This window comes from Podarcis liolepis (genome assembly GCF_965112155.1).
Source record: "Podarcis liolepis genome assembly, chromosome: 7".
NCBI lineage: Eukaryota > Metazoa > Chordata > Lepidosauria > Squamata > Lacertidae > Podarcis > Podarcis liolepis.
Window position 1 is genome coordinate 56842364 of NC_139561.1, and position 26996 is coordinate 56869359.

The 26996-nt window shown below is 46.2% G+C and overlaps 2 protein-coding genes across 3 annotated transcripts in view; both read right to left on the reverse strand.

The window, feature by feature from the left end:
* Positions 1-246: 246 nt before the first annotated feature.
* MLKL (mixed lineage kinase domain like pseudokinase) lies at positions 247-14283 on the reverse strand. The gene is made up of 10 exons (XM_083515201.1): positions 14082-14283; positions 10109-10573; positions 8235-8403; positions 7986-8083; positions 7343-7478; positions 7096-7180; positions 6478-6629; positions 4285-4334; positions 2002-2139; positions 247-1091 (listed from the first exon to the last, which is right to left on the reverse strand). Exons 2-10 carry the CDS (start codon positions 10569-10571, stop codon positions 976-978), a joined length of 1407 nt encoding a protein of 468 aa, XP_083371327.1. The 5' UTR covers positions 10572-10573; positions 14082-14283; the 3' UTR covers positions 247-975.
* A 6490-nt stretch (positions 14284-20773) lies between these two features.
* Positions 20774-26996, reverse strand: part of FA2H (fatty acid 2-hydroxylase) — a 65411-nt gene continuing 59188 nt past the window's right edge. Inside the window, exons 7-9 of one of the 2 annotated variants that reach the window (XR_014528844.1) lie at positions 26622-26874; positions 21681-25030; positions 20774-21516 (exon numbers count right to left, since the gene is read on the reverse strand). Coding sequence is in view for 1 of the 2 variants with exons in the window: in XM_083515206.1 (XP_083371332.1) it covers positions 24951-25030; positions 26622-26874 (333 nt within the window). In the remaining variant the exon portion in view is untranslated. Of the gene's footprint in view, positions 25031-26621; positions 26875-26996 lie in introns of both variants that reach the window. The other variant, XM_083515206.1, reaches the window with a different exon arrangement.

Genomic DNA, 26996 nt, shown 5'->3' on the forward strand with positions numbered 1-26996 from the left:
CTCCTCTTTTCCTGCGTGTGAGGGGAGCACCCTGTTGCAACAGATCAATAAAGATCAAGCTTACTAGCTTTGCTTCTCAATATTCTCTGGTTGGCCTGTTATTCTCTCCTACCAATAGGGAACCTATGTAAGGACTCTATATGGGCTCTTGGATATCCCATAAGGGAAAGGGGCATATTTTTATTTACAACACTCCATATCGTCCTTCTTTAAATTGTGGTCAGAAGAACACACAATAATTCCTACTATGGGTTCAGTATAATTTTATTGAATTACAGAACACCTCACAATACTCCTAGTTAAGTTTGAAGAATGAAGCATTGGGTCTGGAATTCTTATTGTGCTAATTAATAGATCTAAAAACATGCATTGATTTCCATTGGGATGGGGCAACCATTTCCGCCAGAAGAAATATTTGAGCTGGCTTGTAAGAAGCAACAGTGCATTGAAGCTTACTAAGGCTATGCTCACATATAACACTAAGCCACAATTTGTATAATGTGCAAATAGTATAATGCAAAGTCATGTACACAAGAAGCCCTGGGTGAACCATCAGCTGTCCTTTTCCCATAGTTTGTTTTGTTTTCCAGCAGCTCTTGCCTCATGCGTTTGTAAGGATTAGTTTTCCAGGTCTGTGACCATATAATAAAACTTACTGCTGCTGAATCTGATGAGCATCTGGGGTGGGGTGGTTAAAAAAATCATAGCTAAGGAAGGATTCTGGGTTCACCTGTAACACTAAGCCATAGTGAAGACAAACCAAGGTTTATAAGATAATAGCAGACCATGGATCGAGACTGTGGTTTGTTGGCGGTAAACAAACCACAGTTAAACAGCATTGCGTGTGAACCGGGCCCAAGTTAACAAGTTATAACAGTGCGTCAATTTGACCAAGGGCTGTAGGCACATGCCCATTGGCCATGTGCACAGGCACTCCAGGTTGAAAAAGAAAAGGTCTTGGCTTTGTGCTGATGCTCAGGGTGGCCCTGCAAGATTGTGCTGAGAACAAGTTCCTGTATTCCGGTCCCCCTTCATGTGGTCAGGCTCGGACTCCTCCAAAAGGTCACAAGCAATGAGTTGGTTCACAATCGCTGCAAAAACAAAGGGAAGCTGGTTTTCAGAACGGAGTTAATAAAAGTGTAATATTTTAATCGTTAACACTTCACCTTTGGGTGGCTGCTCAAATGGAGATTGCATTTTTGTGGATGAGTTACTTAGCAATTACTTTTGCAGAACTGCAAGTTAAAGCAGCACTGTAAAGTCGTGAGGGGTGAAACTTGATAGAGGCAAGTTCCATGAGGATTGGTTACCCTTTTATTTCCTTTACTAATTCTTACCCAGAGGAACACTACCATGACCATTGTTGCTTATTGTGTTGTTTTGGAGGGGACTGGTGCCTTAATTCTAGGTGTATTGCCTCTAGTATTTTTTTGTTAACACAGTTAGTTTTCAGATGTATATTGCATTTGTCTTAGACCATTGCAGGGCACACAGGTATGTCCTGTTGTTTTGCCTGCTTGTTTGCTTTTTTACTGAGTGGGGACATGTTGCTTGCTTTTTGTTTCCCTTTTCTGTATGCTATTGTTGTCTGGTGCTTATTTGATAGTATAGACAACTCTCATCTTGCATGGGGTTACATTTCGGGGATAGCACATAAAGCAAAAATTGTGTATAGTCAAAACACACTGCATTCAATGGCAAGTGGGATCGCCAAAGTCTTTTTTCCTGAACTTCCCCCCCCTCCCTGTTTGTTTGTTTGCCATGTGCTTAAAGCTGAATACAGGCAAGTTAAATGTGCATAAGTTGTGAGTTACCTTTTTGTTTAAGAAAAGAAAAAAATGGAACATTCCAAATAGTGAGGCCAAGCAGGGGGAGGGCAGGGAGAGGCTACCTATGCCAATTTTGCTTGTGGAAGGAGAGGGTATGATGATTTGGATCCCTTTAGCCACCATGCCCACAGCTCTGGTCCCCAAGGCCTGCTACAGGCCAGGTCACTGGTACCTTCAGCAGTTGGCCGGTTGGAAGGGTCGAAATCCCGGCATTTGTTGATGACATCCCGCAGATGTGGGGGGCAGTCGTCTCCCAGAGGTTCTTGCTCCTGATTGCAAACCTTATCACGGATCTCCTTTGCAGTGCAACCTGAGTTAATAATCACAGGAGACTCAAGCTACACAGCTACAATTATAATGTTATAAGTGCGCTATAAAAATGTGACACCAGATGGGGCTGTAGAGCTGCAATCCGAAGTCAATGGCAAATTGCATTGGGAGCTCTCTCTATATAGAGAGAGTGCGTTTTTCTCCCATAGCATTTTTTATATCTGTGTAGATCCAGCCAGGGACAGGAATCTGGGCCTGGGTGGCTCCATGTGGACACACAGAGATATATACAACCCTACTCCTTGCTCCTAGGCCCCAATGAACACTGACTGCAAAGGCAGGGACCAAAACTGTTAAGAAAGGCTGCTGTGGGAGGGCATTCAAGTTTCAAAGAAGTGATGGGGTAAGTACATAAGCAGTCCCCTGCCAGCCCCCGTTCTGCTCCAATCCTTTCCACACATCCACTGGGATCTAGATGTGTATCTCCCCTTGTCTGGGATTTCATAAGAAGACAAGCAGCTGAGCAAGAGAGTTGCAGTGGAAAAGCAGGTCAGGAAATGATACAGAACCACACAGAGACCTGTGCTCTAGTGGTGACTCTTTGAATGCGTGGCTGGAAGCAGCCGTGTCCTCCCAGCAGCAACAGCACTGTGTTAATCTTCATGAGGATGGGGCAAAGCAAGGTGACTCCAGGTTGGCGCCAGTGGCTTCCCAGCTCTCTTGGTGCCACATCGTCCCACCCATCCCAACAAGCACAGCGCCACCGCCTGCCTCCTCCACCAACATAAAAGGGGCATTCTGACTAATGTACATGCAAAGGTTTGGAGTCCTGCTTCCTCAAGATAGTAGCAGGATGGACACATGGCTCAGTAAGGGATGTGGGAGAAATTCAGTTTGCTTAGGATTTTAGGGCTGGAGCCAACTGAGTTCTACTCAAAGTAGACCTATTGACATTAATAAACCTGTTAGTTACGTCCATTCATCTCAAAGAGTCTACGCAGACTAAAACTGACATAGTCATCCTTTGAAATTAACACCTTTCTGAATTTTTTGATGCAGTTCTACAACCGAATGCTGTGTACAAAAAAATCATGGAATTGTAGAGTTGGAGGGTACCTCAAGGGTCATCTAGTCCAACCCCCTGCAATGCAGGAATCTCAGCTAAAGCATCCATGACAAATGACCATCTAACCTCTGCTTTAAAACCTCCAAGGAAGGAGAGGAAACTGAAGGAAATGTGTGAGGAAAGTGTATAAAATTCATTTATTAGTGAAAATGTATTGGGGGGGAATGCTTGCAAAAATGTGTATACTGGGCAAAAATGCATACAAAATGTGTATACTGCGAACTGAAATGCCGATGGGTTTTCATGAGGACTTTTAAAAGAAAGAAAAAAGCACAGTGATGCAGAAATGTGAACTGAACTTTGGGGGTGGGAAGGTGGAAATAGATAGTGAGAGAAGCAGGAACTCACATATTCATCTATCTCTAGGCTCAGCTCACCACAGAGGGTTTCACTGAATTTGGATCATAACAGTTCCTTTGGAACCAAGTCCAAAGCTGACTTAAAATCAATGGAAGTAAGAGAAAAACCTACTGCCAGGAAATGAGGTATGTATCTCTCTCTGCAATGTGGGCTAATACACTGCAACAAATAATACACTGACCTGCTCTGAGATGAATCTGTTTCTCCCCTGGGAGATGGTTGTCTTCAACCCAAGTCAGAAGCTTGGATTAAAAACCCGGCACATTACTTCTCTATAACTGAAAGGAGGCTGCTAAAATTAATCCTGCTAAGTCTATCTACTTTTTCTTTAAGCTTTTTAAACAAGGGTTATTATAGCTTTAATCCAAATATAATCCAAGAACTGAAAGTACGGTAATAGGTGCTCAGCACTTTAGGATAGATTTTAACTGACCAGGTAGGATAGAGGAAGAGTCTGGGGCTTTACCAGATTGAAGCTGAGAAGTTACATCTATTTCACCATGAATTACACTTTGCCAGTCTGTAATATTTGCATATAAAGGGAAGTGCAAGGAATCTCAGGACGGCTTCTGAAAAACAGCCCCCCTCCCCTAGCAGCAGCGGATTGTCGTCTCAGTTGCACTCCTAAATCTGCAGAGCCTGCCTGCTGATCCTTTCCCAAAAGAACCGAGCCCAACCCTGCCCCCATCCATGCCTCACCTTCAAATGGGATCTTGCAAGTTGCGATCTCCCACAAGACAATCCCAAAGCTGAAACGAAGCAAACACGTCTGTGGTGTGAATGGAATGATATGCTTGACCTGTACCCCCAAGGCTATGGCCGGCAGATGGCAGCTGGGCTCTCTGCCTGCTTTCAGCCATGCCTAGGGAATGCTATGTCACAGAACCTCCACAGCTGGAAGGTAGCAAAGTTCACCAGGTCAGCCGCTCTTCAGGGAGGCAGGGCTGGCCCAGGACGCTTTGCTGCGAAAGGGGAAACAGAAAATGCAACGTGCACCACGCCATCTGCTCCTCCTCCAATGCACACCCAGCACTGCTCACCCCTATGGATGGGCGGTGGAGAAGATTCTGCTGCCCTGCCCAGCTGTCCAGAGCCGGCTGCCTTGAGGCCACTGCCTCACCTCGCCTCATGAGCAGGCCAGTCCTGCAGGGAGGCTTATCCATTTCCAGGTGGACAGGAAGATCCTTCCACCTGCCTTGCCCCCCCCCCTCCGGCCCTAGGAGTCCTCATAAGGGAGCCAGTCCTGGAGGAAGAACTGCCTTGCTCCACCCTCTAGTCTCTGCTTCTCAATTTGTGTTGTATTATTTTATGTACTGTGGCTTGCTGTTGTTTTATTGATTATAGTTATTTATTGTAACTGTTGAGTAGATTTCTGTTTAACTTTTATATGTTGATATTCTTATTTTATACTATTCTAATGATTGTTGAATATTACTTTTGTGATGAAGGTTGCTTATTTTAAAGTTTTGTTTTATTATCATATTTTTGTATTGCATTAGATCAGGCTTCCTCAACCTCGGCCCTCCAGATGTTTTGAGACTACAGTTCCCATCATCCCTGACCACTGGTCCTACTAGCTAGGGATCATGGGAGTTGTAGTCCGAAAACATCTGGAGGGCTGAGGTTGAGGAAGCCTGCATTAGATTGTTATAAGATGTACATTTTTTGTTTCTTCAGCTTGTAAACCGCCTTGAGTATTGTAAAATAGAAAGACGGTATACAAATTAAAAATGATGATGATGATGATAGGCACAAGCAAGGGACATGGTGAAGGCCTCTTTCCAGAGGAAACAGTGGACAAAATGTCAACCCCGCTGGCTGTTCTGGAATTTGGTAGAAAGCAGCATCTGCCAGACTGGTTGGTAGCTCCCCAGCTTGACTTTCCCAGCTCCCCAGTGATGGTTCTGTGAAACAGCACATGCATCACATGGCATCGCTGTGCATGGCACGTCCCCTCCCCTCCGCAAGAGGCAGCCAGCAAATAAGAGTAGGAGGCAGGCCAGCTGCAGGGTGGTGGTTGCTGATTTGCTGGGGGCGGAGAGCAGGCAAGAAGCCATTAGAGGTAGCCCCACTTCCAGTGCTGAATTACCCAACAGGCAAACTAAGCACATGCTTAGGGGGTGCCAAAAATATGAGTTGGGTTTTTTAAAAGGAATTTCACATTTGAGAAGAAGCATCATAGGGAAAATCAGAACTTCGATATCCTTCCTTACACTCCACTCCATACACTTCCCCCATTCTTCTTCCCTCTTTTAATTACTTGTCCCCTCCTCAATGAAATAATATTTTGGGCTCTCTAGGATTCTGTCCCACCTCCACCCTCTTTCCAGCTGCTCAGAGAGGGCAAGTGAACTGGCAGCGACAGCAAGGGGAAGAGAAGCAGGGCCAGGAAGCTCCAGGAGGTGGCAGTGGTGCCCCTGCAGGAACTCAGACCTTGGCAGGTGCCCAACAACACCAGCCCTTGATGCCAGCCCTGTGCAGAAGTAATTAAAAACTTTATGATGCCATGACATGCATCTCATTTAATTAACACATGCAGGAGACATGGGCTGGTTCTGCCCACCCAGCCCATGAGTTGTCCATAAGTTGTGGTCCTCTGAGGATGCTAAGTACCTCCACAGACTGGCCAGCTGCCTTTGACCTTCCCTCACTTAGCAGCAGTCACTCCATCCTTCAAACTGTTTCCACCCTAACAGGTGCCTGAGCTTGCTTTCTTTCCTCATCCCACCCCACCCCTTTTCCCTTTTGTGTTATGTATTTTAGAGTATAAGCCTGCAGGCAGGGGTTGCCTTACTATGGGATTTTGTAAAGCAGCTTCTTTGGCTAAATAATGGAATGAAGATGCCCCTGATAAATAAAAATGGGGTGTGGCAGTACTTTGTGATAAAATACCTGTATATTTCGCTGGCCAGGTTGTATTGATGCTCCACTGACCGCAGGCCCTCGGGGCAGATGTAGGCTGAAGCACTGACCTCTTTTTTGGGTTTCTCCTTGGGCTTCCGTCTGATGGAAGAGACCGTCTGACTCAGTTCAAACCCAGAGAGCTGAGAAGAGCAGAGAGAGTGTTGTGTGATCAGGAAAATGGGGTTAAGGCTAAACGTTGAAGAGAGCATCCTGACAGGACGAGCTGTTTTGTGGGTGGAAGAGTGTGCCTCAGAAGGGGGTGGCTGGATAGCTGCTTACCAGGGAGGCTGGTACCCACAGAAGTAGTGGGTTGGAATAGATGACCTTTGGGGAACTCTCCAAATTCTATGACTCTAGCTCTGTAGCCAAGGGTCAGGAATGCAACACACACACACACACACACACACACCTAGAGATGCAGACATTTGAAGGTGGGTATGGAATATATTGGGCAGACCTGTCCAATAATCAGCCCCTCCCTGCAGGTCTCCAGTTTCCAGACTTCCTTAGAGGGTGAAAATGATCCTTAAGCCACTGGAAGTGTGCAAGGCAGATATGCCTTTCTAAGCCTTCTTTGAAGCCACGACACCTTTACACAGCTCTCACCTTTACACAGTAGCTTTTGTCAACCAGGAACCTGGTGCTGTTGATGCAGTAATGCACCTGAGGCTTGTCCCCCGTCTGATGCAACCTGCAGTCAAAAAGAGCCAAGAAAGGGGAGGAAAAAGCCAACACTCTGTGTACCTGACCTCCAGGCAGCAGAGTCACTGCCACTTATTGGAGGGAGAGTGGGAGGGTGCTGTGCAAACACAACAGCAGAGCCCTTTCTCCCTTCTAGCCAGGCTCAGTGTACCTGTACAGGCCGATGGCAGCATCCTTTGCCATTTCCAAGCGAATGTCCCAGGGTAAGTCAGGCTCCTTTTTCAGCACTTGCCTCAGGGTACCCTTTTCACAATATTCCGTGATGATGGAGTATTCAGGAGGGAAGCCTATGGCAAAGAAGACAACTGATGAATTGCTGCTCCATTTCAGTCGGTGGCTGTCCTTGTCTTTTGTGCTCTGCTACCAAACAGTTTTCAGCTCCTTGACACATTCATGAAAACAGAGTGGAGAGCACATATTCCTGGTCAGGAGAGGATAAGTGGAAGACCTGGTGCTATTTGAAATAAAACTTCGCTCCTGTGAAGTTGAGGGTGAGGCACAGCACTGTACCAAAAGAATGTATGAATACAATGGACAGAACTATAACGTTTCTTGGTTCAATATCTGGCTGTGTTTTCTTTCTTCTGTTTCATTTATTTATAAAATATATTTTAGAAACTGCTATTTCATGAAAAATATCAAAGCAGTTTACAACAACAAAAATACATAAAACCATACAGTAAAAACTACATAAAGAAAGTTAAATACAGACATGCATTAACTACTGTGGAAGGATGAACTCTTACCCCCCCCCCCCAAACACACATATACACACACAAGAGCAAAGGTCTTACCACTCTCATCTATGCACATCCCATACAGACGGACAATGTGGGGAGACTCAAACTTCTTCATAGTCTTGATTTCGGTCCAAAAGATGCTCCTCACATCCCTGGAGGAAACAACAGAAAGATCAGTCTCTGTGATGGAGCCGAAAGTCTCTCCATCAGTTCCCTCTGTGAGGGTGGTTAGGTTAGCTTTGCAATATAGAGGTGGCCACTTGTACCCATCACTCAAGAAGAGGACCAAAGAGAGGCACTCACTGTGGTTTGTTCTCATTCAAAGGGTTCTTGAAGACTTTGATGGCCACAGAGCAATAATTGTACTTTCCACTGCACAGGGTGTAGCTCTCAGACTCCGCCAGGGTGGTCACATTGGTGATCTGGCTTTTGGGTATTTCAGTGATTTCCATGGAAGCAGCAGCATCCTGGCCTGGAGGGAAAGGAAGGGGGTTAGAAAGAAGCCCATGGAAACAGATCAGAATTGGGAGGGAGGCCCACAGTCACTTGGAGATCCCCAAATGGTGAGCTGGCAATATTCAAGTTTCAGTACAGTATTTCAGAAGAAACTGCACCGACAGCTGGTACTTCCAGGAGGGCTGGGGAGGAAAGACTTGCCGTCATTGTTTTCCCCAACATTCGCCTTTTGCTGCTGTCAGCCTCCTCTGGAGGAGAGATGTTTGAGCCAGCTGTGTGTCATCTACCCTTTGAACTGTATTTAAGCCAGGCTCCTTGGAGTGCAGCAAGACCAGTACCAGAACCTTCATTGTGTACCTCCACCCCCATCGTTCAACCCGGACACTGAGATCCAGTTCTGAGGGGCCTTCTGGTGGTTCCCCCATTGCAAGAAGTGAGGGCACAGGGAAACAGGCAGAGGGCCTTCTCAGCAGTCGCACCCACCCTGTGGCATGCCCTCCCATCTATAAAGGATCATGCGGTGGGCCTTCGAATGCTTGTTCATTTCTAATGTTGGTTAACGAGCCAGAATAATAAGCTTTGAAGCTGAAGCGGTGAAGGAATAAAGGACAGTTGTGGCTTTGAGAAGCTTGCCTGATCTGGTTGCACGCTTTGCTCTGAAATTGGCTCGGACATGTGTCTGGGCCTCCTGCTCTCTAATGAAGGCAAGTACATTTGGCCCCCATAACTGAGAGATTAGCCTGGGAATGATTTTAAGACACTCACTTCAAAAGCTGCTTCTTGGGAGCTTGGAAGGTGTCGGGGAAAACAAGGTATGTGAGTTATCTCTATATCTTGCCAGGTACTTCTGGGTCCAAAAGGTTTCAATGGAAAAGCTCAGAAACTGCAGCACTAGAAGGGGCGCGAACCCAGAATCTTTTGCAGTGAGCCTTAGATCTTCTGCTGCTTTCCGGCCTTTTTAATCATTAAAAAAAAAAATGGTTACAAGGTGGCTGAGTGTGTTAACAAGGTCCAGTGTTGGTGAGAATCCAGCTACCTGCCATCTTAATTTGTGCTCTGAGTCTTTTGAGTTCCTAGCAAGGCCCCAGCAAGGCAACACTCCTTCAGAGCACAGCAATGAAGTGATAATGAGCCAAATTTCCTTGTTCTTGGGGTTCAGGGTGGCCACAGAGCACAGCGTAAGGTTGTGGTTATCCCAAGGGGGGGGGGAGCTACTGTATACACTGAAACACCCAGAAGCCAGTGGGGCACCTAGGCGACTTTTGATGCCTGAATTAGTCCACATTAACACTATGCATTTTAGTTGCGGCTTCCCCCAAAGAATCCCAGGAGCTGTGATTTGTTAAGGGTGCTGAGAGATGTTAGGAGGCCTTTGTTCCCCTCACAAAACTACAATTTCCCAAGTTCAGTGGGAAGAAGGATTGATTGTTAAACCACTCTGAACTGTATCTGTGAGGGAACTGGGGGGAGGGGGCTCCCAAGAACTCTCTGCATCTTTAACAAACAACACTTCCCATAATTCTTAGGGGAGAAGCAGGTCCTGAGTCTAAAAAGGTTGGAGACTAGTGACTTAAATCATGCCGCCTCTCAAATATCCCTCCCTAAGGACAAGCCCCTGGCTGGTGGCTGCCACCATCGCTGTCCCCCCCCCCCCCGCCAATGCTGGTCTGTTTGTTCCCTTCCCCACTCCACTGTTCTCAAAGGCAGAGGATCAGGAGCACCTTTGTTCATCTCCTTCAAAGATACACAGTCCTCGGCAAGATCCTGGCTGCCTTCCTGACCCACAAGACGCTTCTCAAATTTCAAGAGGTCTTGACGGTCATCTAATAGCTTCTCGATCTCTAGTTCCATCATCAGGGCAAGACCGACATCGCTGATGTCCATGTTCATTCTTTCAAAGTCCTTCAGCATTCTGCCAGCCTTCAAGAGCCGCTGCAACTGGGACATGTCACCATACTCGCAAAGCTTTGTCTGGGCCTTTTCCAGGACGTCCAGCGTCTGTTTCAGCATCGATACCAGGTGATCGGAGAAACTGGTGCAGACCTGGTGCAAGCGCTTGATCTGCCGCAGGAGGGTCTTAATGCGCTCAACAAGGCGCTCTCTGTGCTTCTTGCACTCCGTCATTTTCTCACATTGGTTAAAAATGGTGACTGAAACTCTCAGAATGGCCTGGATGGTATCCATAACTGTGGGAAAGGAAGGACATGGTGAGCAAAGCAGAACACAAGTAGAAAATGCCGTGCATGCTTCCCTCGGGATTTGCTGGGCAACACAAGACAGCTCGTGATCACCACCATCCAGTGGAGACTTGCCTGTTGAAAGTGTCTGTATTATATAAAGTGCAATGATACCACTTTAAACAGACTTGGCTTCCCCCAAAGAATTCTGGGTACTGTAGTTTGTTAAGGGTGCTCCTGAGTGTTGTTAGGAGGCCTCTATTCCCTGCCCCAGAGCTACAGTTCCCAGAGTTCCTTGGGAAGAGGGATTGACTGTTCAATCAATCATCTACTTCCCAGATTAGTTTAAGTGTAAACCCTACACAAATTCGGAGTGGAGTGCCTAAGACAGTTGGATGTTGCCTTGTACACCTCCTGGCAATTCCTGTAGCCAAGCAGGTGCCAGAGGTGTTGCTTTCCTTTCCTTTAGACCTCATCAGTGAGGCTGGGGGGGGGGTCTTGTTGTCTGGGCAGCCCAGGACTCCCATACACATTGCCCAGGCTTGAAAGCTGAGGAGGTCACTTCAGAGCTGCTAACACAGTGGTTTGACTTCACTCCCGGAAGTGAACTCCATTGTCTCCTGAGATAGATGGGTGCCAACAAAATAGCACTTTAAATGTACAGAGTGAATGTGGCCTTAAACCAGCTTGAGACCTGGGGCCAGCCCAAGGTATTTTGCTGGCTGAAGTGGCAACCACACCTCTCTCTTTTCCTGGACCTAAAAATACAACCCTGATAAATTAAATTACATGGCTTGACAACTTGCTGCCCATTCATGACACCCAAGTTCTGCTGCCTGAAGCAGGCATCTTACCCTGCCTGATAGTTAGGGCCAGCCACATGATAGCTTCCAAACAGCAAACTGTGAAAACAGTTGCTGTCCCAGCCTTGTCAGAAAATCCCTTGCATCTTCACAAAACAGCAGGTTACCAGAATTCTTTAGCAAGAAGTTGAACTGGTTCCAAATTTAAATGTAGATGTGCCTTGTGGAGCTTTCTCTGCTCCTGCCCTATTTCCAGTTTACTTCGTTGTTAGACAATTGTACTCAACACATGCTCTGTACATGCTATCTGCATGGGCATTTCCTCATACAAACCTGCCCGGGCCCTGAGATCTTCAGGGAGGGCTATTCTCTCAGTCCTGCCACCCTCACAGGGATGCTTAGTGGGGACATGGGATAGGGCCTTATCAGTGGCTACTCCCAGACTCCAGAAAAGCTGGACTGGCTCCCTCCTTGCTGTCCATCCACCGGCAGGGGAAGATTTTCTTGTTCCAATTCCTTTAGGAATTGACTGGTTTTAGATAGAGGGCTGGTGCCTTGCTGTTTCTTTGGTGATATTTTAAACAGATTTTATATGTGTATATAGTTTTAACTCTATCAATATTTAATTGTTTTTAAATGATTGATATTACTATGCTTTTATCTGTAAGCCACCTTGACTCCCATCAGGGGAAAAGGCAGGGTATAAATAAATATATTGTTATTATTATTATTATCATCATCATCATCATCCAAATAATATTTTTTAAAGGGTGGGGGACATGCTCTGGGAAATTCTCTTCTGCATACATTTTGAAGCTGAGCACTGTTCTAGGGTACCTATGTACATTACCATAACAATTAATAAAAAGAGACAAAAAATGTACACTTGGTGGTTTATGGGAATGGATGCAACCACAATGACATCTTCCCCGCAATTTGATCCAGACCTACCCTTTCCAGGAAGAAATTCAGTAAGGTGGGGTTTTTTTGTTTTGTTTTTTAAAGTTAAACGTAAGCTTGGTGCCAAGGCCTCGTTTGCAAAATCTTTCAGTCAGCGGCATGGAAAAGTGGCACAGAGCTGCACTGAGCATTGCCATTACCCTCCTAAGTTGGCCCTCACGTGCCTGGAAGCTCACAACAGACTACAGTGGTACCTCGGGTTACAGACACTTCAGCTCACATACGCTTCAGGTTACAGACTCCACTAACCCACAAATAGTACCTCGGGTTAAGAACTTTACTTCAGTAAGAAAGAAGGTTATGACAGTTAAGGGTCTGAAAACAACGAATTTGTTTTTAAATGTTTTTAAAGGTTAGGGTTTTTTGTATTTTTGTCACTTTTTTGTTTTCTTTTTATTGAATTTTTTGTTCTTCTTTTTTCTTCTTTTTTACACGGTGGGAAGGGGTTTGCTTTTTTCTTTTTCTTTTACTCTGTTAATTATCAATTATTTTTACTCTTTGTATTCCCTTTTGATTCAACTTTGTTTTTCTTTTTGTAATATATTGAAAACTTTAATAAATATCTTATAAAAAACAAACAAACTTTGCTTCAGGATGAGAACAGAAATCGTGCGGTGACAGCAGCAGCAGGAGGCCCCATTAGCTAAAGTGGTACCTCAGGTTAGGAACAGTTTCAGGTTAAGAACGGACCTCCAGAATGAATTAAGTTCTTAACCCGAGATACTACTGTATCCCTCTTTGAGTTCCACCTGATGGAATCTCATGGGGATTAACTGCAGTCCCCAACATGTGCCCCTGCATTTGTACAAAGCAGAGATCCAGCATGCCCAGAGGGGATGGGGAGGCCCATCCCCTTTCACCACCTGACAATGGGAATGTGTCACCCCCTGCCCCTCCCCATTTATACCACAAGCTGGAACATTCCCTCCCTCTCTTGCCAAACTCTGTGTGAGAGAGAAGCGAGTTCCGCAAGGCGGCTGAAGCAATGTGGAGGGCAGGACGCTGCCTCTTACGAGGCAGATGCTTCAGCTGGCCTCATCCGTGGACTGGCTTTACTTTAAATTCCCTTTTGCAGCCTGAGGCCAGATGCCATCCATGGTCAGAGTGAAATTCAGCTGCGGCCAGAGCATTGGGGAGAAGCGAAAAGCAGAAAGCACTTAAAGATTTGCACACACGCAGCTGTTCTCCGCTTTAATTGCACACAGACACACACTCAGCCACGAAGCTCACTAGTTGACTTTGGGCCTGTCACTGCCCCCCAGCCTAAGCTACCTCACAGGCTTGTTGTAAGGATAAAATGGGAAGGAGGAGAACCATGTGCACCACACTGGAAGAAAAGGTGGTATATAAATGCAAGGAACAAATAAAATAAAACAAATGCACTTCGTATGAATTCAGAAAGACCAGCACCTGGTCCACTAATCGCTCCTTCCCATCCCCCATTTTATTTTATTTTAAGTAATTTTTATTAAAGATTTTCTTGGCTTACAAAGGTACGTGCATTGTCTCTATTTTCAGTTCGTAGAGGCTTTTCTACTGATCAGTTACACACAGTGTGAGACATTAATGTTATATACAGCATAAAGTTGGGGAAGAAGAGGGGCGGGGGGAGAGGGCTGGTGCTAAAACTTTCTTTCTTTTACTTTGTGTATTGTGTGAGGTTTCCCACTCCCCTAAATATAGCCCCGAGTGCCCATTTCAGCCCTTGCAGGGGAGCAGGATTCCTTGCCCTCCTCGGCCCAGCTCCTGCTTACCTGTTTATCGGTGGTCTCCGGATCCCCCCTTTCTTCTTGCCGTGCGATCAAGAGTTTGCTCCAACTGCTGAACTCTCAGCTTCCCGTTTCCCAGAAGTTGGCCTCACTTCCTGTCGAAGGAGAATCGAGCACTTTAGGAAGGCGGGTGGGACACCTTCCCGTTGGTTGAGCTGCTGTTTTACTTTCAGTTCTCAAAAGGGGAAGGCCACGTGCTTTGGACACAGAAATTCAAATGACTTTATTTTATTGGAGAGATGTGTATACAGTGATACCTCGCGTGATACCTCATTCTGGAGGTCTGTTCTTTTTTTAAAAAAATATATTTTTTATTGCTTTTTCCAGGTACAGATGTCAAAACAAGTATATAAAAGAAATAGCAGAAAAAGAAAAGAAAAAGAAATTCATCCTTCCAAAATATTTTTTTCCATAACCAACCGGACTTCCCCACATCTCCCTCACCCTGCATTCTTTACAATAAAAATATCAGCAGATTATTACCTTGTTTCGTGTATTCTTTTGTACTTTCAAAAAATTATATTTTGTGTTTAAAATGCTTATTATCATTTTACTTTTACCCTAAAATAAATATAATATTACTTTAAACTTTACTCTTTTCATACTTATAACTTAATTTCCCATGTCCCCGAATCTTGTTGCTGAAGCTAGATTTTCCAAATCATGCACATTCTTAACATTCATATAACTTATAATATTTTTGTAGATAGTCCTTAAATTTTTTCCAGTCCTCCTCCATTGTTTCTTCTTCCAAATCTCGGATTCTGCCAGTCATTTCAGCCAGTTCCATATAGTCCATCAATTGCGTCTGCCACTCTTCCAGTGTGGCATTCTGGAGGTCTGTTCTTAACCTGAAACTGTTCTTACTGTTCTTAATCTGAAGCACCACTTTAGCTAATGGGGCCTCCTGCTGCTGCCGCCGCGCCGCCGGAGCACGATTTCTGTTCTCATCCTGAAGCAAAGTTCTTAACCTGAAGCACTATTTCTGGGTTAGCGGAGTCTGTAACCTGAAGTGTATGTAACCTGAAGCGTATGTAACCTGAGGTACCACTGTACAGTACTCATGCTTTTTCAGGAAATCTGTCACAAAGTGGCTACAATGTTTTCAAATGCAAACTTGTTTCCTAAAATCTTTTGAGGCAAAAATGTGTCCTTCCCAGACAGCTCGTTTATTAAGCTTCTTCCCTGGTGTGATATTCAGGTGTGATATTTGCAGAAGGTGGTTTGTTATGCAAGCGCTCCAAAGCAACTTTAATTGTGCAACCAGGATTTTCCAGGCTTTGGTTAATTCCCATCCCAAATTAGCAAAAGCCTGGAAGCCTACAAGTAGAAACAATAACGTTAAAACTACTAGCCAAAAGCAATACTGCCTTAGCCATACATTCTTATCATCATCATCAACAACATCATCACCATTGACGTGTTACCAGGCTTCTAAACCACCATCTCAAGGTGATTTACACACAAGGTGATAAAAAGCACTTAAAAACAACAACTAATACATTTAAAACAAGACTAAAACTCTGACAAGCAGACACTTGTCGTAAAGATCCATCTATCAAGCTGGGAACACTTGTCAGAACAAAAATGCCTTCAGCCATTTCTAGAAAGTGCAAAGAGTGAGCTCCTGTCATAACTGGGCAGAAATGCTCTTGCACTGAACGGGAGCAGCCACACTGAAAGCCTTGCTCTGAGTTACTGCGGAGGGGGCTTCTGAGAAGTTTGGAACTTGCTGGAGAAACTCTCCCACAGACCACGGAGATCTACTGGGTGTACAAGGGAAAAGGCCATCTCTCAATACCCCCATACCCTGCTCATCAAAACTTTTGGAGAAAAGGTGGGTTTTTACAGCCTCCTTTTAAAATGTGAGAAATAGGCAGTGGAGGCTGGTCCTCAGTCAGTTAACCCATACCTGCCTCCCTACCTCCTTAAAATCAGTCCAGGGGATTTCAGGCCTTGGTTTTCAGCTTCCTCCTTCTCATCATTCTCAGTGTTCCCCTTCTAAAACTCAGCAGGGAAAAGAAAGAATTAGTTGGCTCTGCCTGTCATTGGTTTCCCTGCCTTCTGCCCTACCCAACGGCCATTAACTACCATGGGAAATGAAGCCTGCCCAATGCCCACAAGAATGGCATGGCATACTAGTGGGGCCACCAGAGAGAAGGCCCCATTATGCCTACTCACCAGTCTATTCACCTTTACCTGCAGGCTCTGAAGCAGGCAACCCCTCTGCGCTACATCTTACGGAAACCCACAAGACTATATATGGGCACAGGAGGTCCTTTAAGTCAGAGATGCTCAGACTTCTGGCATTTTATGTACACTTTACCTTAGGAGGTGCACTTCCGTACACCTTACTCAGTGCAACAGCTGCATTGCAAAATTCAGAGATGTGTGAATTTTGAAGGGTGGCTCTGTGTTTCATGGGGGTGCCTGTCCCCATGGTGTGGGGACCTGTCAGATACTACAATCCATCAACAGTAGTGCTAATCTTAATACGGGGTGTGACACTTCATATAGGGTTAGCTGTCTGTGCTCCTAACAGTCCTTTGTCAAACTCTCTCAAACTGACAAATGTTTTTAGGGAAGCTGCCTTTGGCCTCAGTGTTTTAGCAGGAGCCCCCCATGGACTGGTTTCAGTTCTTGATTCTGTAGTCAGGGTGCTGTACTGTAATTTCAACCCCCTTTGCCACAACCAATTGACCTAATAACAGTACTTACAAGGAGTCACCACAAGATGGTGGTGGTATTCTATGTACATGGCTTTACAATGCAACCGGGACACCTAGAGATACCATCACATCCTAACCTCTCCTAGCTGGTGAAACATACTTGCAGACACACTAAAAACACAGGTATAAATAAAGTTCACTCAACAGGAGTCAGTGGAAAGGCAGAAAACAAATGTTTACACTACTCCCCAAACAAATGCCTTGTCCAGAAGCAGTTAGGGTGAACTTTGACACAGGGGAATTCACTTTGGAGTATCTTCCCCTAGTGCAGCTGCCTGCTTAGAACTGGTTTGTCCTTCCCCAGCAGTCCTCCTTGTGTGAGAGGTGGGTGGCTGGGCAAACTGCATCCTCCAAATGACAGGCTTTGGGGACACACACAGGTTGGGTCACACCAGGCTTAATTTGAGCTGGAGCTCAGCCCTAGATCCCGCATCGAGTCCCAGGGTCAAAGGTGAAGTTGTGCAAAAGAACGGAAGAAAATATTTCAGAGCTATTGATTAGGCACAGCCTTGAGATGAAAAACTCCCTTCTTGCCATGTGACACTTCCAGGAAGAACTGACGCCTGCTCTACACAAACACTTGAAAACACTAAATCAGCAACCTGTTTTCCTGTGGATCCTTCGCTCTACAGTTCCCATCAGTCCCAGGCATCCCAGCAGAAGGGTATCAGGTTGGCATAGAAAGCACTAAATCATTTTACACATGCTCTGTATTTCCTCTTCTTTTCATTCACTCTTCCACTCCATCTTAAGAGTTCTGGTAATGACAGACATCTATCTTAAGTGTTTTTTGCCCATAGATTATTCCAGTCTGCCTACTCAATTTCCCCATCTCTTTCTATTCCACAGCCCCACTTTGCAACCCATCTCACCCCCATGTCCATGCCTCCTCTCCTCTTCTCTTGTAGTACCCCCCCCTTGCGCAGAAATCACCCCATGGTAATCTCCTACATCTTCCTCCTCCCACACATTGCAGTGTGTGTGTGTGTGTGTGTGTGTGTGTACCATTTGCCCCACCCACTTTTGCTTCTGGCCCCTCCCATCACTGGCATGTGGCCCCCAGAAGGTTGCATGTAATGGAATGTGGCCCTCGGGCTGCAAAAGTCCCCCCACTTCTTCCCTACTATTAATTTTTGGGTTCTTGTTTTAATTTGAGGACCTTTTTCCTCCTATGCCTCATTCTACAACTTTGCCCAGTCACTGCTCAATCTTGCGCCTCGGCGTAGGCCAAGATGCCGAATCTCAGCAAGTTCTGTGTAAAATAAGCTGCTTGAGCAAAATTAAAGAGCCAACAATCTGGTTTTGCATGTATACAAAATTTTATGCATGTACGTATATAAATTGTTATGGACTGTGTCAAAAGACAGCCACTGGTGTTGGGAAACAACCTGCCCTCTGCATATATAAGGACAGGCTTGTTTCCAGAAAGGTGCTTAAAGTAACACAGACCAAAGATGTCCAGGAGGAGATATTTCATATGGGGCGGAAGGGGGATGGGCTGCCCACCTCCTTGAGGGCTCCATTCTCTTGGGGCAAGCCGATTTATCAGGAATCATATCCTGCATGCCAGCCACGGACAGCACCAAAGACCAAAGTGCTCTGGATTCATGGACCTTGAATAAAGCCCATCCCGCTTCAATTTTCACCATGGCTACCACAGATTGGAATTCCCAGTCCTATGCAACTCCACTGTGTCGGATGGTATTACTCTCAAGGTTTTTAAACTAGCTACCATTGTAGAAAGCAAGTGGGGTTTTTGTGTGTGTGCTGTTTCTTTATAGATACGATTTCTATCCCACCTTCTTTCTTCCAAGGAACTCGAGGAGGCAGCACCCATTGGTTTTCCTCTCCCCCTCTGAATCCTCCAAACAACCCTGTGAGATAGGCTAGGCAAAGAGACAGTGACTGTCCCAGTGAGCTGAGGAGGGATTCGAAGCCTGATCTTGCAGGTCCTAGTCCTTCACTCTGCACCAACATGGCAAAAGCTTACCAATTTGTTCTCCGGTTGCTTGGGAGTCGGGGGGAAGGACTCCTCTCCCCTCAAATCATATAACTAGGTGCTTTTAAAAAGGAAAGAAATTAAAGAAACTGTTTTTTTGTCTGAAGAAACTTCTTCCACTACGTCCAAAGTGGCGGGGGGGGGGGAGCTGGGTTAAATGAGGAAACATACAGGAACTCTGATGGGATGGGAAACTGAGCAGGGGAGCCACTTCTCAAACAGCAGCTGATGCTTTGCCTTCCATAAAGACTCAGGGGTGTGGAAGTCGGGTCTTTCTGTCACGACTAAAGCAAAGTTGTTCTACAGGTAATACAGATGTTTGGCCCATTTCAGCTGGGAAGGGTGTGTGGAGTGCTTGGAGGCACCTGAGGTTCTATCCAGAGCAAGCAAAGAGGTGGGCTGCCTCTGAGGACAGGGAAATCCCAGGACACAATTTTCTTGATGCTTTAACCCAGCAGTTCTCAACCTGTGGGTCCCCAGATGTTGTTGGACTATAACTCCCATCATCCCTGAGCTCTGGCCTTGCTAGCTAGGGGTGATGGGAGTTGTAGTTCAACAACATCTGGGGACCCACAGGTTGAGAAAGGCTGCTTTAACCCAAGCTTTGTCAACCTAGGGTCCTCCAAACATTTTGGGCTACAAAATAGAAGTGTAGGCTGTGGCTGATGGCAGCTGCTGCCCAAAACATCTGGAGGGCACCAGGTTGGCGAAGGCTGCTTCAGTCATGTAGTGGGTTGGACAGGATGACCCCTTGGCTGTCTTCCAACACTACAGTTCTAGGACTGTATCACTGGCCTACCTGTTATTAAAAGCGCATTTTGCTTCCCAGAACCAACTACCACTTGTTGGCGGGAGGGGGGGTTGCATTTGTCTCTGCACGCCTGGCACCACTTGTGTACTCCACTTGTTGGAGCAAAAGGCCTCTAAGTGATGCACACTCAATAGGAACATAGGAAGCTGCCCTATAGAACAGCTAGTTCAGTATCGTCTGAACTTGGAGTCAGAAACATTCTTGAGTCTGAAGGCAGCATTCACTCTTGGCCAACATTCTAGGGGCCATAGACAAGATGGGCAAAGCAATGGATGCAACTCTTACCTTTGTTCAGGTGATTACATTCCAGGCGTCCAGGAACAAGAGGTTTACACACACTCTCTCTCTCCTTCTAGGCAAGCAAGAGGCATTTCAGGATGGAGAGAGAAAGGCCAAACATGCTTCTGGCAGCAGGTTGCCCAGTGACAGGCCAATGCCAGAGGGAGGCAACTTGAGAATGTATGAAAAGGGTTTCAGGCCAGGGACGTTCATGGAAGAGGTGTTGGGGGCTGAACCTGGGATCTTCTGCATGCAGAGCAGGTGTCCTACCGTGGGCCATGGCATGGGTAGGCAAACTAAGGCCCCAGGGCCGGATCTGGCCCAATCGTCTTCTAAATCCAGCCCGCGGACAGTCTGGAATAAGCATGTTTTTACATGAGTGGAATGTGTCTTTTTATTTAAAATGCATCTCTGGGTTATTTGTGGGGCGTAGGAATTTATCCCCCCCCCAAAAAAAATATAGTCCAACCCCCCACAAGGTCTGAAGGACAGGGGACCGGCCCCCTGCTGAAAAAGTTTGCTGACCTCTGGGCTATGGCCTGCCCATAACCACCTGAACCCAGCCTGCAACCCCGAGCAGGGGTGCAATGTCAGAAGTCACAGCTACCACCTCTGCACTGGGGTCTCTGAGGAAAGGGAGATGAGAGGTGGCCAACAGTCCCCCTCCTACCCTCTTTGCTTGGGGCGACTACAGCAGCTGGCCACTGCGACAGCCTCATGGCAAGCTGCTGCAAGGCTCTCTTCTAGGTGATTCTGCTTCCAAAAGCTACAACAGACCCACAACACGGCAGCCACAATTGCTCTGCTGCGCCTTCCCCCACCTCCCCTCTTCCAGAAGCATGTTGCCGCCACACACATCAACACTTCAAATGGTTTAATTTTTTCAACATATACATCATATCTATGTACAATCATCTTAACATCTACAATTTTATATAACTTCATCCTTATTTATTTTTTAAAAAATCCTGCGGCAAACATGGAGAGAGGGCAAAGAGAAATCAGAAGGTTGGGTATAACCAAAAACAGCGACAAAATCCACAACCCAGTGGGCATCTCTTTGCAATTGCCTTTACTGGAAGGCCAAAACTCCAGGTTAGTCGAGGTTTGCATAAATTCTTTCAGGCAAAAAGGCAGGGTAGCATAGAAAAGCTGACACACCATTAAAATTGACCTGACCAAACACAGGTTTGGGAGGAGATGAAACAGTGGTGGAGAAGCTCGCTTGTATTTGTGATTGTGGGCTGGAGAGGGGAAGCAGGTGGTGACCCCAGAACCTGAAGTCTTCCACAATCTAAGTACTCAAGACTGGGACCCAGTAAGAGAGAGAGAGAGAGAGAGATCACCACAGACCCAGGGTGCGTTCATATTACCGGCTTGTAATGTAGTGAGGTTCTTTCCCCCATCCCCAGTGCATTAAGCAGCTTTGCCACCCTCCAGATGTTCACATCAGCACAGCTTTGATTCCTTTGATGTCTTTACCCTATACAAAAGTGTTTGCACCTTGGCTAGAGACAAATTAACAACCGTTTGTGGACTCCAACTGGTATGAAGCCGGTTTGACAAACAACACATTGAACAGAAGTATCTTATACCCAAGTACTGGATGTGTAATGTGCTTTGGATAATGCAGGGCAAACACAGATTAAGAACAGCTCGCCCTTGAAACCCAACAAGTGCACAGTAAGCACTTGGAATGTGAACACTGCCTGGAAGGAGGAAGGGGTGTAATCTGCAGAGGCCTTGTAAGGACAGCTGCGCGTTGCCTTGGAAAAACCATCATGGCCTAACAGATGCTGCTGGGTTTGGAGTTTGCCCTCTTATGGGGATGGTGGAATCTCACCAGAGAGTTGGGGATCTAGAGGCCTAATATGGCTTAGGATACCTAAAGGACCACCTTCCCCCATATGAACTTGTCCAGAACCTGACATTGTAAGTCTAAAGTCCTTCTCTGTGTCCTCCTTTCCAAGGACGCTCCGGACAGTGGCAGTCAGGGAGAGAGCAAAACTTTGTCCTGCAGTAGCCCCCTATCTGTGCAATGTTCTCCCTGTGATTATAGCCCCATAATCTTCCCAGTGGAACAAGGGGAAGGAGCCTCTCCTGCCTCGTGTTGTGTGTAGACACTACAGAACCTCACAAGGCCACAACACATGAAAGCAGCACCAGAGGTAAAAAGAGGAAGAGAAGAAGGGACCACAATTTGGCACATCATCTAGCAAGTGGCTGCCATCGCCCTCCCTCTTTATCAGCACGAAGGACCACATTTGACACAATTTTGTTGTGCTCTGGCAGGGAAGAGAGGGAGAGCAAAACGATGACTCAAGGTTCATCCATGCTTACCTTTTGCCCCACTTTTTTCAGGCAGAGGTCCGCACTTTAAAGCTCCATGTCTGAGCACTCCTTTCTCTCTCTCCCCCCCCCGAGCTTCCCCAGCAAAAACTGCTCTTCAAAGCTGAAGTGCAACAAACAAGAATTTGTTTTCCCCACAGACTGTTGTTTGCTCCGATTCAGTGCTAAAGAGCAGGTTTTCATGGAGAAAGCTCCACAGCAACAAACCAACAAAAAGAGCAATCACACACAGAGCCATAAAGTGCAGACTATGCCTGGAAAGCATGCAGGAACAGTAAGTGTGGATAAGCCCTCAAAGACAAAAGGGGGAGAGACCAGCAGACATTGCCTCTTCCAGAGGAGCCAGAAGATACCAACAGTGACCTTCCTGAACTACTGTGCAGTTAGACTATTTGTAGAGGGACAGCACTCTGCCCGCTCACCTTCCAGCAGAAGAAGGGTATTGGAATCAGGTGCAGGAGAGCATCCTAGTCCTGGAGGGTGTCTCCCAGAAGAACCCTGCCAACTCTGCTCTCTTGACATAACCATCCCACCCCAATCCTGTGACTGGAGGTCACCACCTTCTGGCTCCTGGAGTCACTGGCAAAAACGACAAGGGAACAGGAGGCCACAACACCAAAGCATAGTCCAAGATTCTTACAGAAGCTTCCCCTTGCATAGAAAAACATAACGAGCAGGATTAGACCAGGGCTAGCCTGCTGCATGGCAAGTTGGACCTTCGGGGAACACTCCCGGAGGTCATCACATCTTAGGCCACCTTCCAGACCACCTGCTTACTATGCATTCATCCTGATTTGTTTGCAGGGAGGTGGTACAACTTTTCATCAAGGAATGTTTATCGACATTCAGTGTTGTATTCTGTTAATTTCCTTATTGCAAAAAATCCCCACAAAAAATCACCCATTTTTGGGGAGGTTTGTTGCACAAAATTTGGAGGTTTGTTGTGCAAAAGTGCGAAATCCACTTCAATTGTGGTTCGATCCCAACCACAAACCAGCATCTTCCTAAAGTGCCCTTACAGGTCTGAGAAGGTGGGATGAGAATGCTGCTGGCCAGGACAAGTGGATCTGGGAATGCAACTTGTGTGCCTGATGCGGAGAGAGTCCAACTACGGTAAGTCTTCTTCCCAAAGGGTGGCCAATGAACAAAGGATGAACAAATGCTTCATCACTGCCTCTGGGGAAAACTACCTCCCCTTTTACAATAAACAGCAGGCCAGTTAATGTTGCAAAAATGACATACTGTAGAGTTATACAAAAAACAATATTGTTCTTCGTTTCTGTAATTATTGCCTGCAATTATCCCTACACTGGACTAAGTATTTTCTTTTATTGCACTTCGTGTATAACAGTTATGGATCACTGACAGTTTCTCAAATGTCACGGTTAAGGTACATGGCACATCGAGTGAAAGGCTGCCATCCCATCAAAGGAGGAGAAGTAAGGCACATCAGTGGGTTCAGAATACAGCTCATTGACAGCCCAATGTGGTTTTGCAGATTAATCAGATTGTGAATACTGTAGTGTATACAAAGCAAAGCTGAAGTCAGTTGACCCAGTATGATTTTCCGAGGATTCCTAGGCAGCGTCTTTTTGGACAGATGTTGGCTTTTTGCATTTGACTCAAGCAGGACTGTTTTTTGCATAAATGATTTTTTGCAATATGCAATTTGTGGCAATTTATCTGTCATTTTTCTGAAAGGGGCTCGCCCTTCTTTCTGTTTTCTTGCTTGCCTGGTTTTGCTTTAAAATCCCACCTCTGCCTACCAACTTCAGTCTGCAACCAAGTCAGTCCCCAAACTCAAGCAGTTCCAAATCAGGCTATGTACTACAATCTCACTTCACCCCCAAATTCTGGGTTGAGAAGTTGCATTAGTAATGGAATAGGGACCAGTCAGGGACTCTTTGGTGCCAGATCCTCCGTCTTTAGACAGGGAGATACACTTGATGACCTCTTAAATAACTTCTAGCTCCGGTGGCTTGTATCCAGCCACTTGCATAGCAAATCCAGAACCCAAGAGCTCTGCTCTAAAGAGATCAGAATCACACTGAGCATAAAAGGGGTGGCCATTCCGCACACCTGGTGCCAGCTTGTGGGAAATCAGCAGTCTTTCCCCCTAGTGATTCCCCTGGAGAGGTCAGCCAAGTAGGTGGCATGCAACAAGCTGGACTTAGACCACTGCCCATTGTCTACACAGAAAGGATGCCAACAGGGTTGCACCATTATGCAATCCTGCACCCACCACCCAAACACCATGCTAGATATCAGGAATACTAAGAGCCAGAGCAGTTTGCCTACCGCTCAACACATCACAGGATACCAGTCCTCCAAGTCAGCTGTGGCATGTGCTCAACAATGAAATTCTTACACGTGTCTAAAACCAGAGTTCTACTTTGATCTCAAGGTGCTGAGCTGGGCAGAGTTTGCCCCTTGCCATTGCATCCTGCCTAAGACACTCAGCAACACCACCTTGGTCTTCCCTCTCCATTAGTCTTTGCAGGGCTCCTCCCAGAAGGTCACCTGCACAGCAGAACCATGTTACAAAGAAGCAGCACAGCAGAAGGACAGTCCCCTCTCTCCTCAGGTCCCAGGTTTCCAAGCTCTGCAGAGTCCCAGGTGGCGGCATCCGAGGCTTGCAAGAGGAAAGCAAAACAGGAGCCAAAGACCATGCAGGAGAGTAACGGGTGCTAGTCTTCCTTCTCGGGGATTTCCTCTGGGATCAGCGTCTGAAACTGAAGGTCCCAGAATTTGCTGGTGATGCCAAAGCCTGAAACAGGGAAGACAGAGAGGTGTAGAGTTAAGTCAAGGCATTGGAGGCTTCCCTCAGGGCTCTTCCAGTTTCCAGTTGCCCTGTTTATGCAGCAGTCTTACTGATTTGCTTGCACAAAGCTTATGCAGTGGTTAGACTAATGCTGGTCTTCATTAACCATTTATTCAGGTTTCATTGTAGGGCAGTTAGACAAAATGAGCATTTGTCCAGATTTAATTTTGTGGTGCTTATAAGCCTTCCTATCGATCATCTGTGCATCCTAGATTTTTTCAATGTTCACCCCAACACATTCCAAACCACACCATGTCTGCTTCTTTTCTAAAGTGGATTTGTTGTGCTCAGGTGACAGAGCACTTTAATTGTGGAAACCTAAAGTTCCAGAATGCACTTAGAGTCATAGAATCATAGAGTTGGAAGAGACCAAAAGGGCCAGCGAGTCCAACCCCCTGCCAAGCAGGAAACACCATCAGAGCACTCCTGACATATGGTTGTCAAGCCTCTGCTTAAAGACCTCCAAAGTAGGAGACTCCACCACACTCCTTGGCAGCAAATTCCACTGTCGAACAGCTCTTACTGTCAGGAAGTTCTTCCTAATATTTAGGTGGAATCTTCTTTCTTGTAGTTTGGATCCATTGTTCCGTGTCCGCTTCTCTGGAGCAGCAGAAAACAACCTTTCTCCCTCCTCTATGTGACATCCTTTTATATATTTGAACATGGCTATCATATCACCCCTTAACCTCCTCTTCTCCAGGCTAAACATGCCCAGCTCCCTTAGCCGTTCCTCATAAGGCATCGTTTCCAGGCCTTTGACCATTTTGGTTGCCCTCCTCTGGACACGTTCCAGTTTGTCAGTGTCCTCCTTGAATTGTGGTGCCCAGAACTGGACACAGTACTCCAGGTGAGGTCTGACCAGAGCAGAATACAGTGGCACTATTACTTCCCTTGATCTAGATGCTATACTCCTATTGATGCAGCCCAGAATTGCATTGGCTTTTTTAGCTGCCGCGTCACACTGTTGGCTCATGTCAAGTTTGTGGTCAACCAAGACTCCTAGATCCTTTTCACATTGAATCCTTCCCACAAAATAGTGGCCACCTGGAGGCTCCATCAGCTAGTTTTGGCATTTAGCAACCCTGAGAGATCAGCAGGAAGGGAGCAAAAGTCCCCTCCATTTTGTTTTTATTTTATGGATTCATTTTTTAAAAAACAGTACCTGCTTTTTCTTAACACTACCCCAAAACTATTCAGACCAGGATGGGGATTCACAAGAAGTGATCTGCCAGATCAGGCCAGTGCCCCATCTAGTCCACCATCTTGTTTTCACAGTGGCCAACCAGATTCCCCAAAGGGAAACCAGCAAGTGGTACCTGAGCCCAAGAGCCCTCTCCCCTCTTGCAGTTTCCAGCAGCTGGTATTCGGAAGTATTTACTGTCTCCAACAGTGGAGGTAGAACTATTGTGGCTAGTAGCAGGCAAGGCCAGTGGTTAGGGATTATGGGAGCTGTAGTCCAACAACACTGGGGGAGGGGGCATAGGCTCCTATTCCTGTGGGAGCAGCTGTTCAGGAGGCAAAATCCCCCCTCCATTACCTGTTTTCTGGTGTTCAAAATGGTGATTCACATGGTACGCTTTCATCTCATACAAGTAGCTGCCTTTCTTTGGTGACCCATAATGCAAGTAATAGTGCATCATGTCATAGACAACGTAGCCAAAGAGCCCCCCGACAAAGAGGGAGGTCCCAAATGCTTCAGGAAATACAACTCTGGCAAGAACGTAGAAAAAGGCAATGATCAGGGATGATGGTGCAGGTGGAAAGACCAGGCGAGATCCATCAAATGGAGACTGAAAGAGAATCGCAAGGAGCAGAATTAGTTACTAGTAGTTTAACTGACACCGTTGATGCTGAGGGACATCCCATGGTTTGGAGTCAAAATACTCATGATGCAGAAGAGCAGAAATGAGTT

Excerpts from the sequence above, each read along its gene's own strand:
- MLKL (XM_083515201.1), bottom strand. The coding sequence starts at position 10,571 with ATGGATACCATCCAGGCCATTCTGAGAGTTTCAGTCACCATTTTTAAC. Across the intron at positions 7,479-7,985 it reads GATGTGCATAGATGAGAGTG|GCTTCCCTCCTGAATACTCC; the intron begins GTAAGACCTTTG and ends TCTTTGCCATAG. Across the intron at positions 6,630-7,095 it reads ACAAAAGCTACTGTGTAAAG|CTCTCTGGGTTTGAACTGAG; the intron begins GTGAGAGCTGTG and ends TGCTCTTCTCAG.